We start from the raw sequence: 12554 nt of genomic DNA on the forward strand, positions 1-12554 counted from the left end.
GGGCAGCCTGACTCTTGTCACTTTGGCCTTGAATGCATAATTGTGGTATTACAAAATAAAAACTATTTACAAAAGAATGTGTTTCGTGACAACGCAACACTAGAATATACTCACTTTCCTCGCCTTGAAGATGGAGAAGGGATCCAGAATATTAAAAGAATGCCTGTTCTTGATGAGATCTGCTGCCTTCTCTGCAACAGCATACATTGTGGATTGCAAGTGTGTTGCGGGGATCAGTGGAATGATACTTGCATCTACGATGCTGAGACCCTTGATACCGTACACGGTAAGATCGCTGCTCACACAGCCGCCATACGCTTCTGGCATCATCGAGCAGCTACCAGACATGTGTGCAAAAGAGGCTTGAAGCCCATTTTGCCCGATGAGATCGTTGATTATCTCGTCGTCTGTCTGCGCTTGAGCACCGGGTGAGAGTTCGACGGGGGAGAATTTGGCGAGATCGGGGCTCGTCCAGTGGTTGCGCGTCCACCGGACCATTGCAAGAATGATTTGGCGGTCGACGGGATTTTGCAGAGAGTTGAACTGGACAACGGGGTTTCCGTACTTGTTCTTTGGGTTGAGTGTGATTGTGCCGCGAGAAAGCGGACGCTGCAGGGCGTTGATGGCGAGACCGAAAGGGACCATGGGGAACTCGGCGACGGCAGCATCAGGACTGGCGTGGAGGTTGGCAATGATGTCGCGTTGCTTTTGGAATCCGCGCAAGAGGTAATAGTCGCCATAGACAGCAGGGAGGTAGCTGCGCACATCTTGCGACTTTACTGTCTGTACAATTTCGTTACATTTGTCCGTGATGGTCTGCAGACTCAAAAAAGCCAAGCTGCTGCCATGGGCCTGAGTGAGAGGTCCACTGGCGGTGCTATCATATTCAGACCACACCGTAGTGTTGAAGTCCGGGTTGGCGCCGCTGAAAGGGTTTGGGAAAGCGAGGTTTTGCAGATCGAACATCATGTTGGCGTTGGGGTGATCCTGCATGTTGGCACCGACGGCTGGCATATGCTTCTTCACTGGTACACCAGCGGCACTGAGCACGTCCCTAGGGCCAATGCCACTGAGCTGAAGCAATTGAGGCGTAAAGACTGCGCCAGCCGCCATGATCACCTCATTCCTAGCGTACACCCTTTTAACAGAGCCATCCCTGCGCGACTTGTATTGGACGCCGCTAGCTGTGAGTCCGGTCAAGAGACCGCTGTTGAAGAGAATCTCATTTACGGTATTTCCGGTGATGACTACGAGGTTCTTGCGGCTCTTGATAGGATCATAGTATTCATTCTTTGCGTGAGACCGTGTTTGTGTCTTGGGTCGCAGAGCAGTGGGTATCCAGAACGCGCCTACAGCTTTGCCTGAACCTTGCTCCTTTGGCAAGGGCACACCAGCCCTCTTGTAGGCCGCCCAGATTGTCTTGGTGTCTTGATACTCGAATTTGGGGAAGGAAGCCTGGATGGGGCCGTTGGTGCCGTAGTACGATGCGTCGTATGTGGTGCCAAACTCTTTGACATTGGAGTCGGTTGGCGGTGTGAAAGTCGTTGATTTTTTGAAGTAGTACAGGAGATTGTTGAAGTTCCATCCGTTGTTACCTAGTTGTTCCCAAGCATCGTAGTCGGCAGCAGATGCACGGTCAAAGGCCATGCCATTGACGACTGACCCTCCGCCCAGAACGTTCCCTACCCAGACGGGGTGTGAACTACCAGTGTTTGTGTCATATGCTGAAGTAATATCGTACATGAGCGGTTTGTTCACGCTGTTTGCGAAGCTGGGTACTCGCGTTGAAATATCATCAACCGCGTACCCATTTTCTATTACGAGCACAGTGCCTTGAACAGGGTCAAATTGGAACTTTCAAGTCCAAGGAAAACACTCACGGCCCGAGTCTTCACTAAGCCGGTTGGCAACAGTGAGTCCAGTTAGTCCTCCGCCCACAATAATGAAGTCAAAGATTTGCCCGCCAACATCGGGCTCCGTATTGCTGTTACCACCATTTTGGGGATTGGTTATGCGTGGTACGAAAGAGGAAAGAAACAAAAGACCAGATAAAATTAAAGACATGATAATGAGCGTAAGTAAGCTGAAGAAATGTGTAGGCACCCAGTGAGAGGTGCAAAATACGAAATCAACAGTCCCTCTAGCTCCTTAAAGCGAGGTAAATGGAAGGTTTATACGTGAACTTACTCGCTACTGGTCAGAATCGATAAATGCTAGTACGTAGTTTGCGGATAGACCTCCCCTGAGGCAGCATAGTTACCCGAAACTTTGTACAACTAGCCAGTGGTCTGCTGCAGGCGAGGCACGGCGAGTACGGCGAGTGTGGCGACATCATTGACCATAAGAGTCTCCTTGCCTGGTTTTCTCAACGCTCGGGAAAGCGAAGATTGCCAATAGCTCAACGCGCTCACAGCGTGATGCTGAGTCTAGACCGGCGTAGCGTGGGCATAGCAGGTAGGTATGTCTTCTTTACTAACGGGTCTTCTAAATAGCACATTTTCAAATCAGCGGACCATGTAATGGCATGTTTTCAGGGTCTAGATCAATGGAGGGAACCAAACATAACGATGATGAACACGAAGGAAAATTCGGCGCAGCTGGATGGCTATTGTAGGCAAAAACTTTGTGCAATATCGTATGACAAGCGCCACTTTGACAAAGAAGAGCATAGCTCCCATGTAGGCCTAGACCCGTGACCCTGTTTTTATGTCGATGCCGGAAAAAAGGTGGGGGAAATGGCGATGGCGTAGCTGTTCATGTAGGTACAGGGGGTTGAAACTTTGGGTCAATCCTGCAGGAGCCGTGGCCTGGAAGCGAGCGATAATAGACACGGCATATTAACTCTTGGCGAGAACGCCGCTTTGCTCATTATCGGCCTGCTCCTGACTAGTCTTGCTAGCTTTATTCCCGATGTCTAGGGTATCGACATTTGGCTAAGCCAGACGCTATTCATCGTCTAGATCGCCTGTGGCGTCTGGCATCGCCTAATTGGGCATCGATGGCTGTGGCTGCCAAACTAAATTACCTGCACAGCGACCAGCAACTACCTAGCGTCCTCTCAAACTTTGCAACAATTACAGCTCTCCATCCAACAAAGCCTCTTCTCAGCCCCGCTGCAGATCAAACGTCCGATGTTCAAACAGGCGGGATCTTGAAACGGTTAACCTGGGGCGCCTGAGGGTTTCGCTACGTCCGTAGGACAATCCTTAGCACAACTGGCTGACAACCTCGGCCTGGCGAGCTACTTCAGGTAGGATGTGTCAAGAGGCGCGAGCTACACTTGTGTACTTGCACCGTTCCTAGTTTAGCCCAGGGCTCGTAATCAAATGTAATTCTGGCGGCAGCCACATGCCATAGGACGGCCATGCCGAACCTGAAAACTGTTGGCCTAAACGCCATCCCAAGTTAACCTTGCTTCAACGACACGAACCTTTCCTGGCCAGTCAAAGACGTGACCGCTGACTATGCCCAAAACATCCTACCTGATCAATGGGCAAAAGTCTTCACAAGTTCTCTAACGGTCAGGACTATTGAACTTACCTCGAGGCGTCCAGCCCTTGGTCGACATTTCGAAACTCTCTGCTACTCTGAAATGAAAACAGTAGCGACATGGCTCTAGGCAAGCGTAAAGATTAACAAACAACCATGGTTTAACAAATGCCTTTTCCAAATACGCTAAACACCGGGTTTACTCATACTAAGAGATAAACAGAGATCTCGAGTGGGGAAACTCGGGCGAAATCATCCCTTGACTCACCAAGTACGGATTAAGCGTTGACTCGCGCGACTACCACCAAACCATATGCAGGTACTCTGGCCGCTGTAGGATTTCGTAACCGTGTGTTTCGAATGGGCAGGTTTTGACGGCTGGCTGTGTACTTCCGTAGCATTAATGGGCGAATATTATAACGGTTCGCACACCCACGTGGCACCTGGTACAACTACTGCACAACATCTGTCTTGGTAAGGGCACTAACATACCGGGACAATACACATCGGCCCACTCGCCCAGACCTTTTCTTTCTTTTCCCAGTTTTTAGTTTTCCTCATACCGCCATGGCCGTGCCTACGACACCAGAAGGGCTTCCTCTGGACGATCGTTCAAATGCCATCAAGATACCACTTATTGTATTGATTATATTCAGCTCCATCTTCGTTGCAATTCGACTGGGCATCAATTGGAGGAACAGGAATTTCTTTCTTCTCACAGATCATTTGCTATGGACTGGACATGTAAGTGTAGCCCTTTGACTCTTACACGTTTCGTCCTAACATGATCAAAGGTAGTAGCTATAGCAGGCGGTGCATGCTGCTACAAAATGGCTGAATACGGTGGCGGAAAGCACGTCTGGGATCCATTCATGACACCACAACGCCTGGAAAAACAACTCTACTATGTTTGGCTGAGCCAGATACTCAATCTCTACGGAATGGCACTGGTCAAGCTTAGTGTCTGCGCCTACATTTTCATGCTCGACTTTTCCAAGACCTTTCGCATCATGATCTGGATCTCGATTGTTGTGCATGTGGGGATCAACTTTGTGTTTCCCACGGTGGTTTTATTCGGGGAATGCACGCCCTACTCCAAGCATTGGGACGTGACGGGAACCAAGCCTGGTTCATGTTGGGGATCAGAGCCGAGGGTTATCTCGGGCTACTCTGGAGCAGCAGTCAACATTGCGACGGATTTGCTGTACACAATGGCGCCTTTGGTGTACATTTCGCGGGTTCAGCTTTCGAAGCGCACAATCTGGGGTGTCCGCGCAGTCTTTCTCTGCGGTCTTGTGTAAGTTTCACAGGTCCCAATACACTGGACTTTCTCTGTGCATCCCACTAACAAAACTCTAGGACAACAACAATCTCCGCATTAAAACTACACGAAATGAAGGCGCTGGCCAACACCAAAGACCCAAGCTTCGAATCTGTCAACCTGAGCATCTTTGCCTCAGCCGAAGTCTTCGTCGGCGCATTCACCGCTTCACTACCCCCACTACGGAAAACATTCGAAAACTTCTTGCGCAAGATCCTTCCCACCAGCATCACCGGCTCCTCAGGCAAAGGCTCAAAAGTATCCCGTCAAAGCTACATGCTCGACGACATGGAGGCGCGGTCGACTGCCAAGTCCTGGCCGGGCAAACCGGAAACAGATGGCGACAGCGAGTTGGGCATACTACCCGATGAAGGAATCGCAAGGCCAACAAATAGCTCCGACCAAGCAATTACGAAAACCACACACGTCACCGTGACAGAAGACGACCGAAGTGCGATTTCACGGCGTCAAGACGAATGGGCATGACACCCCCTTTTTCCTTTGTTCATCAAATCTTCTTTCCTTCAAATGTACTTGTAAAACTTCCACGAAACAAATGATATCCATGATTTTGCAAAAACTATAACACTTCTTTTCAAGGTTGCGGCCCCCCTGGCGTTTTTACCACATGCAAACGTTGCAGATCACACCCATGCCCTGCATAACCGAGGTCACCATCAAATCATCATTGAAACCACTCCCTTCTCCAACATCTCTCTAACCAATCAACCAACCAACCAACCAACCAACCTTTTTTTTTTACTAACCCATACAACCCATTTCGCGTCAGAATGTCGACGTCAATTCCATACACCGTCTCCCTCTCCTTTCGCGGCTACGCCCAAGGCCGCACATTTCATGATCCGCAAACAGGGCTCCCGCAATGCCACTATTTCGGCGGCATACCTTACGCGCTCCCTGCGCAACGCTTCCAGCGCGCGAAACCGCTGCCGCCGTGCTATCGCTACGGCACGCAGGTTAACCCGGGGGTGTTTGACGGCGCCTGTGGAGTGTGTCCGCAGCCAGCGTCTGGACCGGGGAAAGAGGATCAAGTCGGAGAGGAAGACTGTTTGCAGTGTAATGTTTGGGTTCCGAGCGGTGAGGTACCAGTGGGAGGTCAGTTTTTTTCGAGCTTGTGCAATAGAGAGAGAGAGGGAAGGTAATGAGCTAACGTGGGGAGTTTAGGCTGGCCAGTGCTATTTTGGATTCGTATGTGGAATTTCCCTTTTTTTTTCTTTCTTTCCCCATCTCCTTTTTCCCAGTTTTCTGTCATTTTGTCCTATCTTCTGTTTAAACTTATTATTGGGCCGATGTGATTGCGCCACTTTTTTGTATCCAGCATCCAGGTCCACGGGTGATCTTCCCGCCATGGCAAATGGCAAATGGAACATCCCGAGTACACGGGTCAAACATGGGGAAGGGAGACAGAAAAAAGCAATGAAAACCCAAAAAGCCTGTGCAACCCTGTTTTCGTTTTAGTTCCGCATCAACATCGGGCACGGCACTTGACCTTTCGCGTCCCACATCGCCGGAAAGGAGATATATCACCAAAAAACACACGTTTCACATAAAACTGACTCGAGACCTTTTTTCTTATTTGAAAACTTTAGACGGCGGCTTCCTCCAATGGGGCACCCCCAACGGCCTCGATCTCCGGTCTCTCCTCTCCGACTCGCCCACGCGCTGCATAATCGTAGCCCCCGCGTACCGCCTCAATGTATTTGGGTTCTTGGGTTCACGTCAGCTCGATGACGCGTGCGGTGGCGGTAGCGGTAGCGGCGAGTACGATGCTAACGTAGGGTTTTGGGATCAGCGGCTAGCGCTGCAATGGACTCACGAGAATATCGCGTATTTTGGGGGTGACGCGGCGAATATCACGCTAGGTGGTTACTCGGCTGGCTCGCATTCTGTGTTCCATCAGTTGTCGTATGACTTGGGGTTGCCCGCGAGCAAAGCGGTAGTGAAGAGGGCCATGATGCTGTCGAATGGGCCGGGGATGCAACCAAAGAGCTTGGACGAGGCGCAAGATCAGTTTGAAGAGCTGATGCGGGTTTTGGGGATCGATGCCGGATTGGGGCCCGCGGAGCAGCTGGGGAGGCTAAGGGCGGTGCCGGCTAGTGAGATTGTCAAGGCGAGTGGGAAGATGAAGTTGCATCAGTTTCGCGCGGTGACGGATGGAGTGTTTGTTCGCCATGGGTTATTGGAAGAGCTGTCCAATGGTGTATACGCCCAACGAATGAAGCGGCGCAATATTCAGCTCATCATTGGTGAGTGCAAAGACGAGCACTTCATGTACGGGACTTGGCGCCCGCCTCAGCCAGGCTACACTTACATGCTGCACCGCCTCGAAGCCGACTATCCTCGGGAAGCTTGTAAGGTACTGATGTCACATTACTTTCCTGACCGGAAGCTTCCATCGCGATTTAAGAGCTGGCAGGAGGCGTTTGGCCACATCTACGCTGATGTGCAGATTCACGCGCTACGACGGGGAATGGTGAATGCGCTTGTAGAACATGGAGCCGGCAGTCTAATTCACAGATATCGCATCGAGTGGCGTGCACGGTGCGTGGACAATGAGCTTCCCAGCCATTTTGGCGTCACGCACGGGTCTGACATTCCCATCTGGTTCTGGGGCAATGGCAGCGACTTGACTGAGGAGGAAAAGCAGATTGCAGCACGGGCATTTCATCACCCGCTGAGTAAGTTTTTAAGGGGAGAGGATATGGAGTGGGGGACGGAGCATGCGATGCAATTGCGGACGTTGAAGAGTGATGGTCGGGTTGTAGTTGAAGAAGATACGAGGATCGAAGAAGGTCTCAGGCTCTGGGATGCACTGAAGAAAGTTGGTGCGACGGGTGAGCCGAAGGAATCAGCAAGGCTTTGAGGGTGTAGGGCTTGATAGATTGATGTATTTGAAATCGGGTATCGTCAATGAGAGATGTGACGGAGGTGTTATTGAATTAATCCTCCTTACTTCTTTGCCATCTTCTAAGACAGACACAAGTGTCTTGAACTATGACATTACGGGCATTATTTTCTACATTATTATTCAGCAGTTAAGCAAATCAAAAGAATTGTCCCAAACTCGTTCATCAACTTATCGTATTCGATAGTGAAGCACGGTCCAAAAACATATATTTTATTTTAGGAACTAACTATACATCATATCATTTCATCATATACGCCAGCCCACTGCCATCAAACCAAAAAAGCAGCCCAGACATTACAATGGAACTCTCATACCAAGATCAAAATCACAAAGACATGATACAGCATGGTGCCACACAAACCAATTTGCGAGCATAGAGAAACTAGAGAGCGAGTGGAAGTGTGGCAAGTTTGCAGCGCAACCCGATGAGAAAAAAAGACCCAGAATATTGCAAAGAAAAGAGTTGTGAGCTGGGAGTTTTTCCAAACTCGCAGACAGAGGTATCAACCATCATTGCGCCGTTAAACCATCCGACCCAATGCACAGAATTTTTTCAGTCAGATGAGAAAAATTATCCGAGAGTTTTGTTCTCCTTAGGTAACCGCTTCAGGGCTTCTTCGACATCCTTGTGGTCGACTACGACGCCGCTCTCAGAACAGCGGGCCTTGGCGCGGAGCTCACTGCACAGGTTATCAATATCGATGGTGCCATCCTTGAAATCTGGGCGACTTGAGAGCTTGTCCCTGCGTGCTGTTAGTGAATCCATGGCTTCAATATGTGCAAACTCCACTAACCAAATCTTGTGGCAGTTGAGAAGCGAGTTGACATCCTCGCCTGGAACCACTTCGTCGTCACCATCCTGGCCTTCTTGTGCACGCTCAATCTCGTCGAGAGGATTTGGCTTCTGCACAGCTGGTGTATCACCAAAGTGGAAGGGGCTGACATAGCCAGTGTTGAGGAATGCGTCATTGAAGAAGCCACCGGTGAAGTCGCCGTCGCCAACAATGGCGTTTTGGGTATCGCGGTACTCTCCAAAGAGAGTAGGGTCGAATTGGCCGCCGTTTTGATTCGCGAGGTAGTCGATGCCGGTGACGGCAGGAGTCGGGGATTTGGCGGATAAGACTGCGGGAGAAGGTTTGGCGTCAGATTGAGACATGGCACGAGGCATGGGGTTACGAGGATTTCCACAGGCCATGTTGAGTTTTTCGCAGAAGAGCACCTCACCTTCGGAGTTTCCATGGCACACATAGCCGTCTGTGATTGTGTCTGCCTGCTGGTTGGGCGAAGCATGACTTGGTTCTGGGGATGTACCACAGGACGAGTTTTGATTGGTGGGCGATGTGGAAGAATTCGAAGGCGAGTCAGAATGGTTAGATGAACCACTGTTGAATTGGAAAACACGTGATTGTGATCCCGTGGAGCTTGCAGTGTTGCTGCGAGAGGCTCCATTGTTTGTTGTGCTGCTGCTGCTGTTGTTGTTGCTGAAGCCAAAGAAACCGTTCAAGCTGCCAGAGCGCTGAGTCTTTGCTCCTGCACTCATTGGGGCGGGAGAGTCGGTGGTGGAACCATTGGCGTTGCTGTTCGGGCTGAGGTCTTGTCCGGTACTGTTGTGTCGTCCCGATACGCTCGAAGACACGGAAGCGTCTTTGTTCTTGGTCAGTGAGCCGTTGTCGAGGAGCTGAGCGCCTGGAAGCCCGCCGAAACGTGGGAAGTCAAATGAAAAGTTGTTCACAGTGGTGTTGGTGTTGAGCATGGAGCTGAAGCCTCCAGTGAGCGGTGGGGTGCGACTGAGACCGCTGCTGTTCATTGACAGGCGTTTCCGGTACTCGCGAAGTTCCATCTGCAGCCTTTGTACCTGCGCGCGCAATAAGCCGTTCTCGTGGTTTGTAGCATCAGAGGCCTTTTCGAGCTCCTGGACCTTGGTCTCGAGATCCTTGAGGTGCTTTTCCTTGCGTTCCCTGAAAGCCCGCTGGGCGGCGCGGTTCTGGGCCTTGCGCTTCTATTGCTAGAGTCAGTTTTTGATCAAGTAGTCATCACCCGTTAGCGACCTACAGTTGTAGGCTCAGAAGTCAGCGGCTTGCGACCTGGCTTCTTAGCTTGCTTATCCTCGCCTTCTCTGCGCTTGCCGCCTCCCTCGTCGTCTTCAGCTTCTTCGTCACCAGGACTCTTGCGCTTCTCGCTCGAGTCGCCGGGAGTGTCGCCAGGAAGGGCACCAATCATGTCGCCGTCAGCATTTTCAAAGTCGAAACCGTTGTCGCCGTCGAGGTAGTCGATGAAAGGGCTCTCTTCGATGCCGACGTTGCTGAAGCCAGTGCCGCCTGTGGATTGCTGAGGCGAGGTGAAGTAGGCGGGGTCGAGGGCGTCGACGGGATACTGGAACTGCGCGTCGTCCATGGATTGCTTGCTGTGATGACCATTGTGGAGGCCTGTGGAGAAGAGGTCGTTGGGGTTTTGGTTGTTGGAAGCGAGGGCAGCGAGGAGCAGGTCTTGCTGCGTGGCATCTAGGTAGAAGGGCGCGCCATTCTGGAAATCGTTGCCTGTGCCGGCCATTGCGAAAGCTGGGGTGAGTGTGGAAAGGCGGCTGGGGCAGTGGGTGAGCTGGGTAGCTGCGGAGACTCCGCGGGGTCGATGGGAGTGAGGGTCAGACTACGAGTGACTATTGTTGCCACCTGAAGCGACGCGGCGCGGCGTCACGGGACTGAGAGCAGGTAGAGTGTATGATAAATGTGTGAGGGATAAGGATGACGCAAAAGGTGTGGGTGGAACAGAGCAGTGTGCAGGGTGGGTAAAAGCGGGTAGGCTGCCGGTAAACGGCCGCTGAGCAGGTGCAAAAGCGCCGATATCAGGGCGTCCCGTGCAGAGGGCGGACGAATATTGGCGAGAGAGAAGGAGAGGGAGACGGGGAGGGGGCGTGGGCAGTGGGTGGAAGCAAGGTGGCCAGAGGCAGGATGAGGAGGCCTAAGGGCGCAGTGGGATGAGGCGACACCCTTGCCCTGGCTGATGGAAGGACTTGGTGCGACTTTTTTCCGAGCCCGGCGTGCGGCGGTTGTGTTGCGGCGGACCAGCAGCAAAGCACGTGAGGAACGAGGGAGGGGCTGTGGCTGCGAGGGGAGAGTGGAATGGAGTCGGGTCATCAGAGAGGCCGATGGGGAGTCGGGGATGGGCAAAGGGCGCAGCAGTGAATGTGAATGCAGTCAATCAGTGAGGTGCGGAGGGGCCCGTGGCTGATTGCTAAGCACGCGGTGTGGTGGGGGTGCAGGTGCGGACAGAAGGCCCTCGAACATGAACGACCGACAGCAACACCGACGCCTGTTCCTGCAAGGGCAGGTGTTTAGTGTGTTGTTATTATTATTATTATCTACCCTATGAACTCTTCGAATAGCACCACACTCTAAGCTCCATCTAGTACTTACACAGTGCACTGCTTGGCCCCAAGAAAGCATTGCTTTCATTTCGACCATATGTATGAGACCCTAGTGCTCGCTGTCCTTGGCTGTGCAGGGCCTGCTGCCGTTGTCGTCGCATGTTGGAGATGCATCTTGATCGGCTCTACCATGCAGCCAGCAGCCAACCACCAGCTGCTGACTGCTGACTGATATGCATCGTGTGGCTAGTATGCAAGTAACCAAGTACCAAGTGTGTTGATTGATTGCGGGTGGAGAGCGGCGGTAGGGCTGAGAGCTGGGGAATAATCAAGGGTTCACAAACGGTGGGGCGTCGCCAAGACTCGTGCCTGCCTCCAGCCGTCATGCTTCCACGACGCGACTTCCTCACCCGCCACGCCTACGTTGTCACCACCCTAACCCCCACCTTACCCACTCTCATCTGTCCATCCCACATCTCCTCACAAAATGGCCGACCAGCTCAAGTACACCAAGAATGCCATCAACGCGAAGAAGCAGGAGATTGCCCAGGAAGAGGCCCAGCGCGCAGAATGGGCCGAACAGCTGGCCCAGATGGATGCCTTGCTCAAGGACACTGGCGACAACCAGGAAATGAAATCCATGCGCAGTGAGATGATCGGAACCATTGCTCACCACGATGCCAAACTCGACCGCCTCCGCCCAGAGCTGGCCGCCCTCGAGGCTCAATTGCCCCAAGCCCCGGCTGCTGCCGAGCCTGCAGGCCCCAAGTTCGACCCTGAGAAGCATCCCGTTCTGCGCAAGGCCATGGAGAAGCAGGAGCCCGAAAAGACTGTCGCCTTTAGTATCGGAGACATCTGCGAGGCCCAGTGGACTGACAGGTCCTGGTACAAGGCAAAGATTCAGAGTATCCTGGGTTCCGTCTCAGCACCCAAGTATCTCGTCCGCTTCATCGAGTACGACGATACCATGACCGTCGACCGCACCGCCGTCCGCCCTCTTCCAAGTAAGCGCAAGCGAGAACCCGACACAGCCTCGACCCCGACCTCTTCGGCCCCCGTCACCTCTTCGCATGTCATCTCGGGTCCTGCCACGACGAATCCCAACGCCGTGGCTGCCAAGCCTGCCGGTACAAATGAAGACATGGCCAACAAGAAGCCCAGCCGAGTTCCTACAAAGGGAACCCTCAAGAAGCGCGCCTCCGCTTGGGCCGACTTCCAGAACAAAGTCTCCAAGAAGGGTGTCGCCAAAAAGGAATCCATGTTCCGTACCAGCACCGAGGCTGGCAGCAGAGGTATGCATCTCTTCTACTCTTGTGTCCGTCCTTTATTAATGATTAACAGTCGGCTTCACGGGCTCTGGCAAGGGCATGACCGAAACCCACAAGCGTCAGCGCTACGATCACAAAGCCGATGCTGACAATGACGACGACTACCCTGCTTAAGGCGGGTGC

The 12554-nt window shown here is 52.3% G+C and overlaps 4 protein-coding genes across 4 annotated transcripts; 2 read left to right on the forward strand and 2 right to left on the reverse strand.

Annotated features, from left to right (window-relative positions):
* Positions 1–99: 99 nt before the first annotated feature.
* COCCADRAFT_93587 (GMC oxidoreductase) lies at positions 100–2064 on the reverse strand (the record flags this gene model as incomplete). The annotated part of the gene is made up of 2 exons (XM_007713115.1): positions 100–1832; positions 1881–2064. The coding sequence occupies 2 exons, from the start codon at positions 2062–2064 to the stop codon at positions 100–102; spliced, it is 1917 nt and encodes a 638-aa protein (XP_007711305.1).
* Positions 2065–4056: 1992 nt separating this feature from the next.
* Positions 4057–7694, forward strand: COCCADRAFT_35937 (uncharacterized protein; the record flags this gene model as incomplete). Its single annotated transcript, XM_007713116.1, has 6 exons — positions 4057–4233; positions 4284–4786; positions 4849–5261; positions 5657–5930; positions 5991–6019; positions 6421–7694. 6 exons carry the CDS (start codon positions 4057–4059, stop codon positions 7692–7694), a joined length of 2670 nt encoding a protein of 889 aa, XP_007711306.1.
* A 616-nt stretch (positions 7695–8310) lies between these two features.
* Positions 8311–10289, reverse strand: COCCADRAFT_4209 (uncharacterized protein; the record flags this gene model as incomplete). Its single annotated transcript, XM_007713087.1, has 3 exons — positions 8311–8482; positions 8534–9738; positions 9792–10289. The coding sequence occupies 3 exons, from the start codon at positions 10287–10289 to the stop codon at positions 8311–8313; spliced, it is 1875 nt and encodes a 624-aa protein (XP_007711277.1).
* Positions 10290–11590: 1301 nt separating this feature from the next.
* Positions 11591–12545, forward strand: COCCADRAFT_25459 (uncharacterized protein; the record flags this gene model as incomplete). The annotated part of the gene is made up of 2 exons (XM_007713100.1): positions 11591–12395; positions 12445–12545. 2 exons carry the CDS (start codon positions 11591–11593, stop codon positions 12543–12545), a joined length of 906 nt encoding a protein of 301 aa, XP_007711290.1.
* Positions 12546–12554: the final 9 nt, after the last annotated feature.

Source organism: Bipolaris zeicola (genome assembly GCF_000523435.1).
Source record: "Bipolaris zeicola 26-R-13 unplaced genomic scaffold scaffold_55, whole genome shotgun sequence".
Lineage (NCBI taxonomy): Eukaryota > Fungi > Ascomycota > Dothideomycetes > Pleosporales > Pleosporaceae > Bipolaris > Bipolaris zeicola.